The 20,709-nt window shown below is 40.3% G+C and overlaps 1 protein-coding gene across 1 annotated transcript in view; it reads right to left on the reverse strand.

The window, feature by feature from the left end:
• robo1 (roundabout, axon guidance receptor, homolog 1 (Drosophila)) overlaps nt 1–20,709 on the reverse strand; it is a 460,963-nt gene that overhangs the window by 286,250 nt on the left and 154,004 nt on the right. The window contains exon 3 of the mRNA XM_061877335.1: nt 5,273–5,599. Coding sequence (XP_061733319.1) covers nt 5,273–5,599 — 327 coding nt within the window. The remainder of the gene's footprint in view (nt 1–5,272; nt 5,600–20,709) is intronic.

Consider the following 20,709-nt stretch of genomic DNA (forward strand, 5'->3'; position numbering starts at 1 on the left):
TCTGTAGAATGTGGTGAGGATGGGAGAAGCGAGCTGTGGTCTTTTCATCCGACGCAAAGGAACATTGTTTGGGAGTCGATGAGTCGGGTGTGTCTCGACCTCAGCGACGTAAGCTCTGCCGAACCCCTGAGGCCGACTAACCGAACCCCTAGGGTTCGATCGAACCCAGGTTAAGAACCACTGTATTAGACTGAACTATGAGGTTAAGTATCGGGCTGCGAGTTTGAGACCTCTGTTATAAACTGTTCTTTGAGAAGGGAGTCTCCGCGTTTCTCCACCTCGCTCCTCAGCGGCAATCCATCCCCATTGCTGCGACTACATAATTATGTGCAGTTAGGCATGAGCCGCACGGAGGGGGCCGGAGAATCGACTGCTTGTCATTACCAGATCTGTTTGAACCCTGCGCGGAATAAGTAGCCCGCAGTTGAGCGTCGGCCAACGGCACTCATGCGCTCACGCGGCTTTTGCCAAGTGGCTTGTTTTGTTTCTGCACGACAAACCCACCTCTGACATCAACGCTGCACATATATCATCCACAGACGTAGGAAAGTATTCTTAGCTTTGACCTATGGAAACTGCCTTTTTTTTTTTTTGCTTGTGTGATTTATTTCCATGGGGAGATTTTCATTTCTGCTTACTATTTGAACTGGCATCCCTACATTCGGAGTGCCGGGAAGTTGCAACGATCCCAAGTGGAGGTTGAGCGACACCTCCGGCACCTTTAATCCTAAAAATGCCAGCGACCTCACACGTGTGATTCTCTCCTTTCCCATCTTGATTAGATTACGGCGAGTGGCCTGGCAAAACCCTCGGGCCGTGCCAGAGGAGCGCTTGATATCCGAGCTCTCCTCCTTGGCCTGCACTCAGCCCGGGGAGAGAGAGCGGAGGAGATAATGCGACCAAAGAGATGACCTGGGCAGAGTAAACGCTGGTATGTACTCTCGCGTCACGCAGCTTGCGTCCCTTCTGACCACAAATTGGTTGGTATATGGTTCTTCCGTGGGGGCTGACTTATAAATTGCAATTTCCTTCCAAAACACTAAAGGACAGTGTCTCCTGAAAGAAGAACAGCAGCCCTCGCAGACTACATATTTACCTTCTTGTGAAGAGTGATGACAACCACAACATCGACATCTTTGCTGGCACTGGAACTACCTTATTTTTGGACTATATAAATATATATGCAGTCGTGGTCAAAAGTTTACATACACTTGTAAAGAACATAACGTCATGGCTGTCGTGAGTTTCCGATAATTTGTAAAATTCTTATTTTTTTGTGATAGAGTGATTGGAGCACATACTTGTTGGTCACAAAAAACATTCATGAAGTGTGGTTCTTTTATGGATTTATTATGTGTCTACTGAAAATGTGACCAAATCTGCTGAGTCAAAATGCAGCAATGTTAATATTTGGTTACATGTCCCTTGGCAAGTTTCACTGCAATAAGCTTCTGGTTGAATTTTTGGCTACTCCTCTTGACAAAATTGGTGCAGTTCAGCTAAATTTGTGGTTTTCTGACATGGACTTGTTTCTTCAGCATTGTCCACACATTTAAGTCAGGACTTTGGGAAGGCCATCCTAAAACCTTATTTCTAGCCTGATTTCATTGGGTCATTGTCCTGTCGGAACACCTAACTGTGCCTAAGACCCAACCTCCAGGTTGATGATTTTATTTTTTTCTGAAGAATTTGGAGGTAATCCTTCTTTTTCATTGTCCCATTTACTCTATGTAAAGCACCAGGTCCCTTGGCAGCAAAACAGGCCCAGAGCATAATACTACCACTACTATGACTGACAGAAGGAATGGTGTTCTTCGGATTAAAGGCCTCACTTTTTTTTCCTCCAAACATATTGCTGGGAATTGTGGCCAAACAGCTCAATTTTTGTTTCATCTGACCACATAACTTTCCTTCAGAAAGTATTTTCTTTGTCCATGTGATATCATGTCTGGTGCTTTACAGAAAGTAAATGGGACAAATACAAATTAATGGAAACTCAAGACAGCCATGACATTATGTTCTTTACACATGTATGCAAACTTTTGAACACAACTGTTTATATATATATATATATATATATATATATATATATATATATATATATATATATATATATATATATATATATATATATATATATAGCCGCACCCACTAAATTCCAGAATAAAAACCGTTTCCATATATTAGACGCACCGGACGATAAGCCGCAGACATATACTTAGCAAAATTAGTTATTTAAACAGAAAGATTCTATAAATGTTTATTTACATACCTTAATTGTTTCCAAACAGTGCCTGTAACACGGCAGTATAAACGACTGATCAAACAAAACAAAAGTAATCTTCATGAACCCACAAGCTGCTGAAGATAGCTCTCCAATTAGCTAAACAGACTCCTTAAATGCACAGTGATAATTAAGCAAATTTACTGAGGAATTGGTGGAACTGAAACAACACAACAAGGTAAGTTAATAACACTAATACAAACACTAAATGTGTTGGCATATTTGCTAAAGCTAACGACGCTAGCTTCATTACATTACAATAGCACATAGAAATATGCATGAAAACACTCATACAGATTTCCCACATGGAACGGTTTAGTAAGTAAGAATTGTTTTAGTTATATTGTAAAACTTAGAAATGTGGCTTGGAGTGATGAATGAAGACTCCTTTCGGGTAGAACGTTATGGACAACTTAGAGGATGGAGCGGCAATTGTACTTCCAGCTCAATGCTCTAAACACAAACACTGCAGCAGCTGCAGTGAGCAAACTCATCCAACAGATGGCGCAATAGCACAAATAACACAGCTTTTGTTTTGTTTGCACTAAGAGAGTGGGCAAAAAAGGAACAATAAGCAGAAATATTTGTGTGACAGGTCACAAAAACGCTGAAGTCTTGTAAAGACACCTCCCTCAAGAAGTCACAATTTACACAGCAGCCAAAAAAAAATTAAAAAGACAAGTCACATGCAATACATATCATATACAGCAAACATCTTCATTATAATTAACTTTAGACCAACGTGGTCTTCAATTGTTTTTTAGAATAATAAATGTAGATTGAAGAGCTGGCGGCAGTTTATTCTAAAGAGATAGTCCTCTCCATTTTAGTGTATATTCCTTAGTTGACATCCTACAGATAAACGTCATGACACTGTCTTGTTGAGTAAGTATTTCTAAAGAAGATGTAAAAAAAATATATGCAAAATTATTGCTAAATCAACAAACAAATGCAAATAATTGTACATAAAAATGTATATCAATTAATGTTCATATTACATATTGTCAAATACTTTTAGTTTTGTTTTTTCAAAGAGAAGCAGATGAAGACTGTTTGTTGGAAAAAAATAATTCTCAAAAATAGCTTCTGAATAAATAATAATTGAGTCAGTGTATCTTTATTTTTTATTCAACTATTTGCATTATGGCTGACAGCGAAGAAACATTCATAAATCAGTCACAGCGTTTTATAAGCTGCAGCGTTGAAAGCGAAAGAAAAAAGTAGAGGTATAGTAGTCCGGCATTTACAGTAATACTGATCAAGACATGATACAATAGAGAGCTATGTGATTGTAAATACCGGTAAACAAAACTGTTACAAAACTATTTTAACGACCTGCTGTTTATATTTATGTGTGTGTTATGATCAGAGCTCCCATATTCGTAAACATTATGTGCCTGAAAGGTGACTGACAGGGCATGAGGAAGTGGTGTGTGTGATAGAAAGAGGCGTGTGTGCACGACAAAGAATATGTGTTGGAATTATACCTGTTGTTAGCACGACATTGGCAATAAAAGTTACAAAGAATGTCGTTTATATGACTTCGTTTGGACGAAACAACACTGATGTGAAAACCGACACATTAAGTAATTACTTTTAGTGTGCACTAATATACTAAGTACACAATATCAGTTTGCATGCAAATGTTCAAACACAGTTGCTTTATCTCATATAATAAACTGTGGATTTCAAGCGCAAAGTCTGTTCTTCTATGTTCGGGGATACTCCCCCAAAAAATGTGACCAATCACAACTCTGTGGTCCACGTCGCCGCTAAAGCGAAGCTAGGATTTTTGCAGTGGTGGGCCGGCAGGACCAGCAAGGCCTTCTCTGCTGGCCTAAATAAATCATGATTATTTATTAATAAAAGTTCATCTACTTTCCAGAAAGTATTCATCTTATTCTCTTCCTGTCTTATTAGTTTCCAGCGTTGCTTGTTTTTAGGTTAGAGTATTTATCCAATCAGAATTCAGCTAGCTTGTTGCCAGCGCTGTGTGAATTCTGCCGGTTGATAGACAGTTGCAATTGCCAATTAGATCACGAGTTGTTGACAGTGGCCCTTCTAGGTAGCCTTACGTTAAACGTGACTGTGATTGTATTTTACTCGTCACTCCCAAGCGTGTATCCAATCACAAGTTTTTAAATTGCAAAAAGCAGGAAGTGGCACCGAGGCCATACCCGGCCAGCGGAGAAATCATCGGTAGTCACTTTTTTAACTCACAAAGGAGGAGAGCCAAATGTGAGTTCAGATATTTTATTTATTTTTCTACATACAATACGTTTTTTTACAATCATTTTAATTTTGACAGTACCATGTAAGATAAGTTTTAAATGCTGATGCTGGTTTTTTGATTTTTAAAGTGGCGAAATATAGCTTGTTTTGGTGATTCAATGCCCAGGGAGTGCACATGTGTGTTTTTGTGTAGTATTTCTCCAGCCGGGGTAATGTGGTGGCATAAATTATGGTATTTTGAGGGGTATTTATTAAAGTGGGACTAAATAGGACATCACTAAAGGCCTCGGTAGGAAACGCACAACCCGCCACTGGATTTTTCGGAGATTCACTTCAGGGTCTGCAGGAAGGTACTCAAGTTACGTGATCCAGGGAACACACATTCCGACACAAAATAATGCAAGGAGATAAAAGATCGTCCTGACTTTTATCTCAAGCAATAAAACATGTGAGCCAACTTCTTCATTTCTTGCTTTGAAAAACAAGACAAGCGGGCCCAAAACAGAAAGATCTTTGTTCCCTTTGTAGCTCCTGGCCACCTACTAAGGGCCCTTTAGAGAAGCACTCACCCTGGAATGATCAGACTCTCCCCCGACCCCAAGGCACCACATGCCTATGGAGACCACTGGGCCAAACACATCCTGCCCATCTCCTGAGAGATTATCCAACTCAATGAGCACATTGAGGATGGAAAACACAGGAGGAAACTGGAACCTTCTATTCACAAGAGGACATAAGAAGACATGCCGCACTTACTGGCTACTTCCAGCGAGGCGTTGTGGCTCACTGCCTCTCCAAGGTAGTTACGGGCGACGCAGACATAGGAGCCTTCGTCGGGTTTGCTCCGCCGCCCGTGCACGATGCGCAGGAAGAAGAGCGAGCCGCTGGGCAGCAGCATGCGCTGGGACCGTGGGTTGTCCCTGTCCGTCTCCACCCGCTCGCCATCCTTGTACCACTCCACGGTGGGGGTGGGACGCCCCTCCGCCTTGCAGTTGAGGGTGGCCGGCTCGCCTTTGGAGACGATCAGGTCGGACGGATGCTCCACAATCCGGGGCGGCGTGTCCTCTTGGCGCAGACGGGACCCTGGAAAATGAGAAAATAGAGACATGAAGCCGTGTAAATGTAATGGTTCACTGACACAGTCAACTGTCTCACTAAATCACAGAAGGTGTGGAAAGGTAAGCCGAAGAAATTTAAACATTTAACATTTTCAGCGCACGACCAGAAAAATTATTTAATGGACAAAATGCAAAACTCAATTGCTTGATCACAACCGGTTTTCACTCAGTGAAGACAAAAGTGAAGGCCACAAGGCCCATAAACACGCCAGAAGTAACGGATACAGTAGTAATATTACAAGAGTCAAGTCGAAATATTACCAGAACATAGTCTTAACCAAGGGTGTCCCAGCAAGTTTGCCTGGTATTAAAATGAGCTTCTTTTTTTTTTAACAAAATAAACTGCTGTTCTAAATGTGTCCACTGGATGTCACTACAGCAATTATGTTAGGCAAGCAAACGGTTTATACCAGGGCCAAGCAAAGGGTGACTGTGGCTCCTCCTCCTCAACCCACATGAAACTTAAAACCTGCCGTTTTATGTCTTCTGCTTCGAACACATCTTCATTTGGCACCCTCGTTGCCCCAAAATGTCAAACAGGACAAAAATTAACACTTTTGAATAGTTTTTACATCCATTTCTTACGGTTTGTTGAGTTAGCACTGGATTGATACGTGGACATGACAAGGGAGGTATTTAATTGATACCGAGAAGATTTTACATGGTGTTTTTTTTTTTTCAATCCTAGAGAGACTGTGACTTAATCCTGGCTTTGTAGCTACACTGAGACAAAGTCTAAGTTCATGGTGTTTTTGAAACCGCACCAATTTCCTCTGAATTTTCAACAAACAAGTGTTTTGTCCTGTGGATTATTTGTGATTTGTACGTTTTCAGAATGTGCTTGTTCTATTTTTGGCCAAATTAAAACAAAGAAAACAAGCTGGAGTTGTCTTTATTTTTAAGTTATCATGCCATGATTTTACCATTTCAGCCCATTTGGGAATAGATTTTCCTCCATGTGGCCCCTGAGCTAAAATTACTTTGACGCCCCTGGTCTTAACGTTACAATAAAAAGTCAAGAGATTCATCCATCCATTTTCTACCGCTTGTCCCTTTAGGGTTCGCGGGGGGGTCGCTGGAGCCTATCTCAGCTGCATTTGGGTGGAAGGCGGGTTACACCCTGGACAGTCGCCACCTCATCGCAGAGTCATGATATCAGAAGGATAAATTCGTAATATTGCATTAAATAAAGTCACTGTTAGCATTACGGCAAAAAAGTGGCTATATTGCAAGGATAATATAATTACAATAAAGTCATATACTAAAAAATTATGGATTTTTTTAAATTGCAAAAATTAAATCAAATTACCCTGAGAATTGTGATAAAAAGTCACAATATTACGAGGATAAAGTCGAAATATTGCAAGTATAAATTCCTATTAATCAAGGGAAATCGCAGCATCCATCCATCCATCCATCCATCCATTTTCTACCACTTGTCCCGTTCAGGGTGGTGGGGGGTAGCTGGAGCCTATCTCAGCTGCATTCGGGCGGAAGGCGGAGTGCACCCTGGACAAGTCGCCACCTCATCACAGGGCCAACACAGATAGACAACATTCACACACTAGGGCCAATTTAGTGTTGCCCATCCATCCATCCATCCATCCATTTTCTACCGCTTATTCCCTTTCGGGGTCGCGGGGGGCGCTGGCGCCTATCTCAGCTACAATCGGGCTGAAGGCGGGGTACACCCTGGACAAGTCGCCACCTCATCGCAGGGCCAACACAGATAGACAGACAACATTCACACTCACACACTAGGGCCAATTTAGTGTTGCCAATCAACCTATCCCCAGGTGCATGTTTTTGGCAGTGGGAGGAAGCCGGAGTACCCACGCTGTCATGGCGAGAACATGAGAAACTCACACAGAAAGATCCCGAGCCCGGGATTGAACCAAGGACAACTCAGGACTTTCGTATTGTGAGGCCCATGCACTAACTATAAATAAATAATAAATAAATGGGTTGTACTTGTATAGCGCTTTTCTACCTTCAAGGTACTCAAAGCGCTTTGACACTACTTCCACATTTACCCATTCACACACACATTCACACACTGATGGAGGGAGCTGCCATGCAAGGCGCCAACCAGCAACCATCAGGAGCAAGGGTGAAGTGTCTTGCTCAGGACACAACGGACGTGACGAGGTTGGTTCTAGGTGGGATTTGAACCAGTGACCCTCGGGTTGCGCACGGCCACTCTCCCACTGCGTCCCTTATATTATTATTATTACCACAATAACCCCTGTTTCACCGTGCTGCCCGGAAATCGCAACATTACCAACAAAAAATGTCATGATAATATGAGGACAAAGTCATGATACTGTACAAATAAAGTTGTAATATTAACAGAAATTGTCTTCAAGAAAGAAAATTAAGAATTGTATGATGTCACTTGCTTCCATATGCTAATTCAGTCCATAATTTGGCTCAAAATAAGCTTTTTATAACCAATGTAAACACCTTAATCTGATTGTGTTTGGGCTTGTTTTAAGATCAGAGTAACACACTTACATTGTGCAAATGGAAATTCTGTTCACTCCATTACTCACATTTTTTTTCTTTAACTCTGATAAAAAATAATGACCGCAAGTGTCATTTAAAAATGCTAAAACATTCCCAAAAACACCAAATAGCCCTTGAAAGCTGTACTTCTCTGTTAGATCCGGAGATTCATTAACAGCTACCAGCTGTAGTTTATTGACAGCATGTAGTTTTATCTTCCTCTACTCACATTCCATCCATCCATCCATTTTCTACCGCTTATTCCCTTTCGGGGTCGCGGGGGGCGCTGGCGCCTATCTCAGCTACAATCGGGCGGAAGGCAGGGTACACCCTGGACAAGTCGCCACCTCATCGCAGGGCCAACACAGATAGACAGACAACATTCACACTCACATTCACACACTAGGGCCAATTTAGTGTTACCAATCAACCTATCCCCAGGTGCATGTCTTTGGAAGTGGGAGGAAGCCGGAGTACCCGGAGGGAACCCACGCATTCACAGGGAGAACATGCAAACTCCACACAGAAAGATCCCGAGCCTGGATTTGAACCCAGGACTGCAGGAACTTCGTATTGTGAGGCAGATGCACTAACCCCTCTGCCACCGTGAAGCCCTACTCACATTCCCACGTACCCAAAACAAGCTGAAATTACCACAAGCGCCCCCCTAGTGTACTATTATATTAGATCCACTATGGACTGGACTCTCACTATTATGTTGGATCCACTATGGACTGGACATTCACTATTATGTTAGATCAACTATAGACTGGACTTTCACTATTATGTTAAAACCACTATGGACTGGACTCTCACTATTAATTTGGATCCATTATGAACAAGACTCTCACTATTATGTTGTATCCACTATGGACTGGACTCTCACTATTATGTTAGATCTACTATGGACTGGACTCCCACTATTATGTTAGATCCACTATGGACTGGAGTCTCACTATTATGTTAGATCCACTATGGACTGGACTTTCACTATTATGTTAGATCCACTATAGACTGGACTTTCACTATTATGTTAAAACCACTATGGACTGGACTCTCACTATTATTTTGGATCCATTATGAACTAGACTCTCACTATTATGTTAGATCCACTATGGACTGGACTCTCACTATTATGTTAAATCCACTATGGACTGGACTCTCACTGTTATATTAGATCCACTATGGACTGGACTCCCACTACTATGTTAGATCCACTATGGACTGGACTTTCACTATTATGTTAGATCCACTATGGACTGGACTTTTACAATATTATGCTAGACCCACTCATTGTCCATTGCATCCGGTCTCCCCTTGTGTGTGTGGGGGGGGGGTTGTGAGTTTTTCCTTGCTCTCATGTGGGATCTGAACCGAGGATGTCGTTGTGGCTTGTGCAGCCCTTTGAGACACTTGTTATTTAGGGCTATAAAAATAAACAATGATTGGTTGATTGTTGTTGTTTTTTCACCAAATAGGCTTACCGTTGCTGTAAAAATGTAAGTGCACTATTGTTAGCTACACTGCGAACATGGGTATGCTCGTGTCGTTGTATGTGATATACGGCATCAATTATGTTGGTCAATGGCAGTGGATTATGTGTGAATTAAGTACACAATAGAGCCTTTTAAAAATACACCCTCTCACCGGAGACAGGTGAGAACAAAAACAGCTAAGACAAACAAACAGAACAAACACCTACTCAGTGGTCTAGTGGTTAGAGTGTCTGCCCTGAGATCGGTAGGTTGTGAGTTCAAACCCCAACCAAGTCATACCAAAGACTGTAAGAATGGGGCCTATTACTTCCCTGCTTGGCACTCAGCATCAAGGGTTGGAATTGGGGGTTAAATCACCAAAAATGATTTCCAGGCGCGGCACCACTGCTGCTCACTGCTCCGCTAACCTCCCAAGGGGTGATCAAGGGGATGGGTCAGATGCAGAGGACACATTTCACCACACCTAGTGTGTGTGTGTGTGTGTGTGTGTGACAATCATTGGTACTTTTACTTTAAGCTTGTTCGCGTGAAAGCTACAGAAGTAGGGCTTGCTAAAAGACCATTGTAGTGATGGTAGTTTCCAGAATGAATCTAGTATTTTCCAAAGACAAGGCAACAATACAAACAGACTGTGTCGCTCAAAGGTGCAGGGTGAGCAAAAGAAAAAATCTTAGCTTCCCAATTGACCTGCGCCGAGTGAACGATTTGTGGCGGCAGCAGGTGGGGACACTAATCACTAAAAAGAAACCGTGTTTAATGATCAGCGCGCCTAGCAACCACACTGAAAAAACTGAAATCTAAGTAAGAATTAATATCTCAAATAAGGGTGATATTTGCTTATTTTCTGTCTGATAAGATAATTCTTCTCACTAAGCAGATTTTATGTTACAGTGTTTTAGTTGTTTTAAGGGTTTTGGTCCTTAATGATCTCAGTAAGATATTACAGCCTGTTGCTGAGATTTTATGACCTATATTGAGTAAAACATGCTTGAAACTAGAGTTTTAACTGTTGTGTCATCAACACTCACAAGTATAAAACTGCTTTTTTAAAGTAATAATTTCTTATTTCAAGCGTGTAAAAAAAAAAAATCACATATTAAAACAGATGACAGCCAAATGAACTTTGCTATTTTTTTTTCAATGAAACAATAGAACATACGTACTCCTATAGTAGTACAGTTGTTATTAGTGAGAATATACTTATTTTAAGGTAGTTTTGGGTTCATTGAGGTTAGCTAATTTGACTTGTTTTGGAAAGTCTTGACAAGCCAAATTTTATTGTTGTATTGGCAGATAATTTTGCTTAGTTCAAATAAAATACCCCTAATTTTTGTATTTTTTTTTTCTTGTTTTTGATCACTGACTTTTTGCAGCGTTAAAACAGAAATATACTTAAATATAGAAGAACTATAACAAACACAAAACAAGACACGATCTGTCAGTAAACTGTCTAAATTCCGGTGTGGGGGCCACATTTTGGCCAACACATTATAGTGCAGCATCGGAAATTTACTAAATACTAAAATAAGGGACCTTTAAAGCAGCACTCAGTAACTTTTCAACATTCCCAAAATATTTTCATAACTTTTGGAATGATTCATGGACTTACAACTAGTTGAATGACACCTCCGTCATGGCCCGAGGGAGTCTGTGTCGTTTTCACTGATACTAAGACACTAAAAAATGTGCTGACTTGCTTTACGGCATACGTCACTCCCCCTTCCTCTTCATTCAAAAGACGAAAGTTGAAAACTAAAATAAGAAAAAGAACGCTGCTATTATGACAATAGCTACAAAAAACAACCAAAGAAACGAAACGTTGTGAATAGCCACCAGCTTGATAGTTCACAGTTCCACACTGACACGAACAGTCACGCAATAAACTTAAAAGTACTGTATAAAAAAAAAAAAACTATGTAAGTATATGAAGAGTTCATACGCAAAAACCGATAAACGCCATTTTGATAAAGTTTAGCCCAGCCTCGGTAATATATAGTCCACCACTTCTATTGTGGTATACCAAAATCAATTTGTTTGCAAATGCGGACAAATGCCGCTTTTAACGTCATTTAGTTCAGCGATTTATTGCAAAGGCCGATAAGCGCCATGGATCATTTATCACAAAAGCCGATATATCCGTTTGCCCAACCAGCGCTGAAGTACGGGATCACGTGACAAACAAAATGGCAGCGCGCTCGGACTCACTCAATGTTGTTATCCACGCATGAATAATTTGGAAGCTTCTCCTGTGAACACTGTTAAGCCAGCGAAAAAAACTGACCTGTTGAAGTTATTTGATGTTGGCGCTAGCACGCGTGTCCGTGAGTTTTACACCGCTGCGTTAAACGATGTTGTCGAGCATGGAGCTAATGTCGATTCTGCACAGGAGTGTTTTTGATAGGGAAACCAGGTTGAGCATTTTGTGCTTGTTTTTATTAATAAAACATTGTCTTCATTGCAACACCGTTTTTTTGTTTTTTCATTTTGTGCTGAAAAGCACAAGGTAAATATGTGAGGTCACAGTTCCAAAAAAGCATGTCCGGTTAGCAAGTACGAAAAAACAATGTTCGCAGGGACAGCTAGATTTATACGTACCAAGGGATCGAAACTGTTAAATAATGAAGTAAATAAATGTGAACAGTTGTTACCTTGAAATGTGGCTTTCGATAAATTTCATGTTCTGTTTTTCTCTCTATCTTTATCTTGAATATTATGCGAAATAACGACCGCAAAGAAAACGATTTTGGAGATATCTGTTTTTGCAACATATCATAATTTGGATATATCTGCTTTTGACGTAAAACCACATCAAACACTCTTATTTGAAAGCCATTCATTACATCAGCATTTCTTAAAAGTTTAGGCTTTCATGACTTGCTTATGTTGATATTAAATAAACCATTGTATGCTTGTATATGTACCGGCAACACCAGCAGGCAGAAAATCGTTAATATACAGAATCGGTCAAAATGGATTTATCTGCTTTTGCATATGAACTCTTCATATACTGCAAATATAAAGTTTGAGTAAAATATGCAGGTTCCTGCAATGGAAAGATCAGTCATGCTGAATCATTGTGGTATTATCTGTCATTTTGATGCAACATGCGCTAGACATCATTGGAAATGTGGTTTTCTTCTAGCAAAACACTACCACTTTGGGCCACTGGCGGCGCCAAAATCCATCAAAACTGAAAGTTCTTAAATGAGGCTTCAAGAATATAGGTTCATTAAGACTGTTGGTGATTCACCAATTTCATTGCTGACCTTTGATCACTTGTGAAGAAAAGTTCTCATATAGAATGATAAGTCATGCACTAAAAAAATATCCGCTCGATAATCTAATGATTAACCTCTGACATATTTAATAACTGAAACTTGTAGTCTGCGAGTACTTCTAACTTTTAAACATCCAAAATAAAGCCTCTCTCTTTTCTCAAGGTCTCCTCCCCTGGAAGAGTTTTGTTAATTAAAATAGCTTCTTACATTCATAATATATTACATTGTGTGTGCGTGGGTGTGCATGTGTGTGTGTGTGTGTGTGTGTGTTCATTCTTGTATTTCTACCCTTCTTGAGACTTCAACAGGGAAAAGTTCCTTTGATATGAGGACCGGTGAACAAGTTAGAACCAAAATCATGGTCCAAATACAGAAAACTATTGCATCTAATAGAGAGCCAAATACTACAGTCTGTGAACATTGCTCCAAAGTCAGGATTTTTTGTTGGCATTTTTCGGAGGTTTCAAAAAGTTAACAAATACAAGCACGTGTGTGTGTGTGTGCGTGCATGCGTGCGTGCGTGCGTGCGTGCGTGTTCTTCTATTTATATCATTCTTGAGACAACAACAAGAAAAAGTACCTTCCATATGAGGAAGTTAGGACATAAATCATGGTCCCAATATGGGAAAGCATTGCATCTAATAGATAATGTCTCATTTACACCCCAGGTGGTGAAATCTATCAAAATGAGGGTGGTCCCAAAAAGGAGGGATTTTTCAAATTGACTATGTGTCAGTTTTAAAAGTGTTCCCCCTCTGGTCAACATATGAAATAACAAGTGTGTGTAAGAAATTGAAATACACCCCCTTTGGCCAAAATTAATAAAAAATAAATAAATAATTATTTATATAGAGACACACTGCAATAACTTTAAGTAAATATAAAAGTTTAAAAAACAATTACAAACAAAAGATTTAAAAAAATAAATAAATAACTAAAAGCAGTCATTTTCTCACAATGTGTCGACTTTTTTTCTTATAACATTGGGAACAATTTTTCATATTCTTTCTGTTTCTCGTAAAATTATTACTTTTTAATGTAAAATTATTATTTTCTAATGCAAAATGGTGACATTTGTCATATAAAATTCTGACTTTTATCACAATATTGCCAATTGTTTAGTGGTTCTTGGAGTATTTCATTTTTGGAGTTAAATTATGACTCTTGTCATAATTTTGCCAAGAAAAATTCCGATCATTATTATAATATTGCCAATGTTTTAAAGTTTTTTGATACAATTGTGACTTTTGTCGAGTAAAATTACGACTCTTCTCATAAAATTGCCAACATTTTAAGCTTTTCTTGTGAAATTACAAGTGTTGTTGAGTAAAATTTCAACTTTTATCGTAATATTGCACAAATGTTCAGTTTTTTTTGTAAAATTCTGACTTACGTTGAGTAAAATTACGACTTTTATTAGTTTTTCTTGTGAAATTGTGACTTTTTTCTTGTGAAATTCCAACTCATTTTATACAACAAGCTTTTTTATATGTGCATAGTATGTATATATCATTAATTTTGTAAATACAAATCTTTATATATCTAGAAAGGGTGGCCCTAAAGAGGTAGGCATTTTTCGGAGGTCTCTAGAAGATAACAAATACAAGAATGTGTGTGTGTGAGCTTTAATTACAGGAACAGCCCGTTTGATAAATCTGCGGTCATGCGATTCAAAGATCAAACGGCAAGAAGGAATGTGACACACCTTGCAGGCAAGGAGGATATGAAGTGATAAAAGATAAGACAAGGATGCGCGGCGTGGCTTGGTGACAAATAGGACCGATGAAGTGAAACCTCGCTGGTGCCAGAGGGGTTTTAACACCTCGCCGCTATCTCGGGTCAAACAACTCTCCAACTAGTCGGCTGTGGCGGTGCAAGCTGCTTTACATGCTAATTAGCTTCCTGGAGGTAATTCCTTGACTGGCATTGTGTGTTTCCACTCAACAATAGGAGCCCAAAGCCTTCACACCCCGCCCCCCTACTCCTAACTCGCCATATCTGCCAGCGCTGGCCTTTGGAGGACATCGAGCTTCAATTAAAAAGAATCGGCTCTAATTGGCGGCTCTAGCTTAGATTTTAGCCAGCATGGCGTGACGCTGCCGTACCAGCCACCAAAACACTTTGCGCCCATCCCCCGCCAACTGCTGCTGAGGAAGGCACCCCCCCCCCCCCCAACACCCCACCCACTTGTTTTTTTCGGAGTCGTCAGCATAATTAGGGACAGCTCTGTGGTGAGATTAATCACTTCAAGCGGCCGAGTTGCCACGGCAACATTATTTAGTTTACTGCAGTACCACAATGCTTCGACATGATAGCTATAATTATTATCAGAGCTATCATCAAATGCTATTAAAAGTTTTTTTTTTTCCGTCCTGCCACGACAAAAACAGTAAGTAAGTTGCACATGTGTTTTCCTAGGAGTCTTCCTGATGCACGGATGCAGCTGCGGAAAAAATGTCAGCACACAGTCATGATGAGACTGTAAATGGCACTTGTGGCGCCCCCTATAGGTTGTAGTCAAAATACATCGAAAGGCATGCTAGTACGTAATACATATATACCTCAAAGTTTTATAAGAATTAGACAAATCTTCAATGACTTATGACCAATTAGTTACTAACCACTCCTCATTTTCCTAACGCCATTTGGCGCAAATCCAACCGATTCGCACAAATTACGCGAAGGCCTCGCAATTCTGTCCTAAGCCTGCAACTTCTCTGATCAAAACGTACGTTTGTTTCTTGTGTAGACGAAGCGGAAAAAGCAATATGTGACAATATATCAACTATTGGTCAAATGGCACATGTTGTCGTCCTACCTTGTGACTCAGACCTATTTCCTGTTCCTGTCTACGGTGCTAAGCCTTCTGGGTAATGTCATATATAAACATTTACTTCCTAGTTTATATGTATTTATGTATTTTTTTCAAGAGTAAGGATATTCAGAACGTATTCACATTTGTAATACTGACTTACTCATAAGGCAGCATTTACATGTTAGAGATGTTGAAGTGTGGTGATTTATTTGCCAACACAAATCATATATACCGTATTTCGTTGAATTACTGCCGGGTCAAACTCGCTTACCAAAATAATTAGCGCATGCTTAGTATTACCGCCTGGTCAAACTCGTGACATCACAAGTGACAATTCCCCTGTCATCATTTTCAAAATGGAGGAGGCTGATTTCAATACCGGTCATTTGAAATCGCATAAAGGGAAGAAGATTCAGTAGGATTTAATGTCTAACCATACAAAACACTCAATTTTTACTGCATACCTTAGGTAAGTGTCGGAGTGAGAAGAGGTTTTAAAATAATTAGCGCATGCTTACTTTTACCGCATGCCTTTGGTAAGCGCAGGGGCGAGAAGAGGTTTTAAATTAATTAGCAACCTGGCAGCAATTCAAGGAAATATGGTATATATATATATATATATATATATATATATATATATATATATATATATATATATATATATATATATATATATATATATATATATATATATATATATATATATATATGTATATATATATATATGTATATATATATATATATAATGTTTTGAAACATTTAATAACATTTTTTAAAGCGTAAAACAAACATGGAAAATGTCTGCAACTTGTGGATGACAGAAAAAGTGGACAGGGGTGTTTCTGTCTGCATCCATCTATCCATTTTTTACCGCTTGTCTGTGCTTTTATTAACTCAATCTATCTGAACAGCCATCCACATCTTAGCTTCGTGTTATACTAACAAATCAAATAATTATATCAAATCTAACCCCCTTGAGGTATATAATTTCGTATTATTATTTTTATACAGGGTTTCCCCTTAATGTAAATGAATGTGGCGCAACGCCAAGGCATTTTTATTACTGCCACATCTTGAAAACAAAGGCTTTTTTTGTACTTGAAAACAAATTAGTACTTAAATAATAATAAAAATTGTAGCACCCAGAAAAAAATTCCACAAAAACCGACGCTATTTTTAACTTTTATTACCAATCTTATGACAACGAACAATGGCACAATTCCAATAGGTTTTATCTCCCATGATGTAGAAGTAGAGTTAAATTTATAATAACATTAGAACAAGATGCTATATTTGTTGCTAGTTGTTTTTATTTTATTAAGTCATTAAAAGTCTGTAAACACTTTAAAAAATTATACTTTATTAATATTAGTGTTATTCCACTAACTAAAATATATTTTTTTAAATGTACCATATTTTGCTCAGAATTTGCACACGTTCATCCTGACGTGACGCACAAAAATCCTCAAAGACCAAATTGAGTAAAACGCACAGGTTGTCGGACCTGGGCCAATTCTATTTTGTCGTTCACGACGTATTTATTTTGTCTTTAAAATGTGCCACAGATAATAAAAAATGAGCTGCGGGTGACCAATGTCCCCCGGGCCACACTTTGGACACCCCTACCCTAGTTTGTCTGAAGTCTAGTTCCCTGTGACTTGGAGAGATTCTAAAGCAGTGTGACAGACAGAAAGCGGAAACAAGTCTATTCAATGCAGTCTTTATAAAAGGCATATCTGTAATCTGGGCTATCCAAAGAACAACTGGATTAATTAACCTCCATTTGTAACCTGTCCCTGTCACAGACCATCTGCTAACGAGGTTCCCCCGCTCCAGCCGTGTTGTAGCGTAGCGCCTCGCTCGTACTGACGGCACAGCCAAGATGCCGCCGCCCCTGAGCAAAGCAGGCGAGGTTGGGGGAATATGTTTTATTAAAGAGGACTTTGAAGAGCTCCGCCAGCAACTTCCCCGGCTCCCGCATCCCTTCCTGATTTTAGATACCTCCTCTCTAATTTGAAGCCTGAAATTTGGGGGTTTTGCGGGGGCGCCATTAACTATTAACACGTGGGCTGCTGTGAAGTGTGCGCAGGCTCTTGCAGAATGCAGAGATGATTTCAGCCTGGATTATTTGGTATTGTCCCGCACTTGGAAATGTGCTGGCTTTGGATTCCAGGGACTGGGTTTGGGTGTCAGGATGGGTTACACAATGCTATTATACTTGCTTTGTGCCTGCTTGAATTCACTAAGTGACCCCGGTTACTTCAGCACCATTACCCCTCACTGGGGGGGTGACGGATGCTTCTATCCAGGCACTAACGTCCCCGATGCACCGAGCACAGGTGCACGCATGCAGAACATGGTGTAATCTCACAGGACTTACGATCCATACGTGATGTTCTCAATCTTCCGAGGCTTTGAGTTATCTAACCTTTCTTCCTCTCTCTCAGCTGCCTCCAACCGCCCACCCTCGGATTGTCTATCCCCCTCAGCCTCCTCCCTTCTCTGCTTTTGTGCGATGAGCTAATGCAACACGCAGCCTACCCAGCCCGCAGGGTAACTCGGACTCCTACTCTGAGGATCCGATCGATCGTGGCCTCGGGCATGATTCTCTTTTCCAACTCTCGGTCTGTGTTGATTTTTCTTTTTTTCTCGTTAAGCTTCACACACACACGTCAAAAGGACGCTTGAGGGAGACTCCACTCGCTGTGGAGGTAATTAAGAAAACCGACACTGCTCAGTTTTCGCTCACCGCTAAAAGCGATCTCGGTAAGATCGTCTAACAGCAGCTACTATGTCGGACACCAACCAAGACCTCGACCCAGACTCTGATCCACGTGTTTTATAAGGATTTTGAAAGACCTACGTGTTCTCTCACCCAATTTTGAAACAACACCAACACAAAACACAATCATGCATTTGCAAACAGTCCATGATCCATGACTACGAGTCATAGGTTCAGAGAAAACATGAAGTGTCTTTCGGGACTTGCAATTGGACCTGGGGGGATCAAGACTGGCTATGGGAGAAAAAAAAATGGAGATTTGTAAAAGTCCTTGATCTAGGACTGCAAGATGCAAGTTTAACGGAGAATGTTGACATAAAGGTGGTGATCTTTAAGAACCTGTCTTTGGACCGGATGGCTCCACACTTTCTGGAAGTACTCAAGAAAACCGACACTGCTGAGTTTTCGCTCACCGCTAAAAGCGATCTCGGTAAGAGAGTCTAACAACAGCAGCTACTATGTCGGACACCAATCAAGACCTCGACCCAGACTCTGATCCACGTGTTTTAGAAGGATTCTAAAAGACCTCCGTGTTCTTTCACCCAATTTTGAAACAACACCGACACAAAACACAATCATGCATTTGCAAACAGTACATGATCGATGATTACGAGTCATAGGTTCAGAGAAAACATGAAGTGTCTTTCGGGACTTGCAATTGGACCTGGGGGGATCAAGACTCGCTATGGGAGAAAAAAAAATGGAGATTTGTAAAAGTCCTTGATCTAGGACTGCAAGATGCAAGTTTAAAGGAGAATGTTGACATAAAGGTGGTGATCTTTAAGAACCTGTCTTTGGACCGGATGGCTCCACACTTTCTGGAGGTACTTAAGAAAACCGACACTGCTGAGTTTTCCCTCACCGCTAAAAGCGATCTTGGTAAGAGAGTCTAACAACTGCAGCTACTATGTCGGACAAACCACCTCGACTCAGACTCTGATTCACGTGTTTTAGAAGGATTTGGAAAGACATCCGTGTTCTTTCACCCAATTTTGAAACAAAACCGACACAAAACACAATCATGCATTTGCCAACAGTCCATGATCCGTGACTACGAGTCACAGATTCAGAGAAAACATGAAGTGTCTTTCAGGATTTGCGAATGGACCTGGGGTTCAAAACTTGCTATGGGCAAAAAAGAAATGGAGATTTGTAAAAGTCCTTGATATAGGACTGCAAAATGCAAGTTTAGAGGAGCATGTTGATGTAAAGGTGGGCATCTTTAAAAAACTTTTTTTTGGACCGGATTGCTCCACAGTTCCTGGATGATTAAGAAAACCGACACTGTTGAGTTTTCGCTCACCGCTAAAAACGATCTCGGTATGAGAGTCTAACAACAGCAGCTACCATGTCGGACACCAACCAAGACCTCGACCCAGACTCTGATACACGTGTTTTAGAAGGATTCTGAAAGACCTCCGTGTTCTTTCACCCAATTTTGAAACAAAACCGACACAAAACACAATCATGCATTTGCAAACAGTCCATGATCCGTGACTACGAGGCACAGGTTCATAGAAAACATGAAGTGTCTTTCAGGACTTGTAAAAGTACCTGGGGTTCAAAACTTGCTATGGGAAAAAAATGGAGATTTATAAAAGTCCTTAATATAGGACTGCAAGATGCAAGTTTAAAGGAGAATGTTGACATAAAGGTGGTGATCTTTAAGAACCTGTCTTTGGACCGGATTGCTTCACACTTCCTGGAGGTAATTAAGAAAACCGACACTGCTGAATTTTCACTCACCGCTTAAAGCGATCTCGGTAAGAGAATCTAACAACAGCAGCTTCTATGTCGGACAAACCACCAAGGCCTCGACCCAGACTCTGATCCAGGTGTTTTGGAAGGATTCTGAAAGACTGCCGTGTTCATTCACCCAATTTTGAAACAACACAGACACAAAACAAAATCATGCATTTGCAAACAGTCCGTGATCCATGACTACGAGACACAGGTTCAAAGAAAACATGAGGTATCTTTGAGGACTCGCAATTGGACCTGGGGGATCAAGACTCGCTATGGATATTTTTAAAAGTCCTTGATCTCGGACTGCAAGATGCAAGTTTAGAGGAGTATGTTGACGTAAAGGTGGTGATCTTTAAGACCCTGTCTTTGGACCGGATGGCTCCACATTCAGAAAGGACAAAATAATGTGTCTTCCTGTCTCTGAGTGATGACTGCATGAAGACATTCCTTTTA

This window comes from Nerophis ophidion, linkage group LG18 (assembly GCF_033978795.1).
Source record: "Nerophis ophidion isolate RoL-2023_Sa linkage group LG18, RoL_Noph_v1.0, whole genome shotgun sequence".
Taxonomy (NCBI): Eukaryota; Metazoa; Chordata; class Actinopteri; order Syngnathiformes; family Syngnathidae; genus Nerophis; species Nerophis ophidion.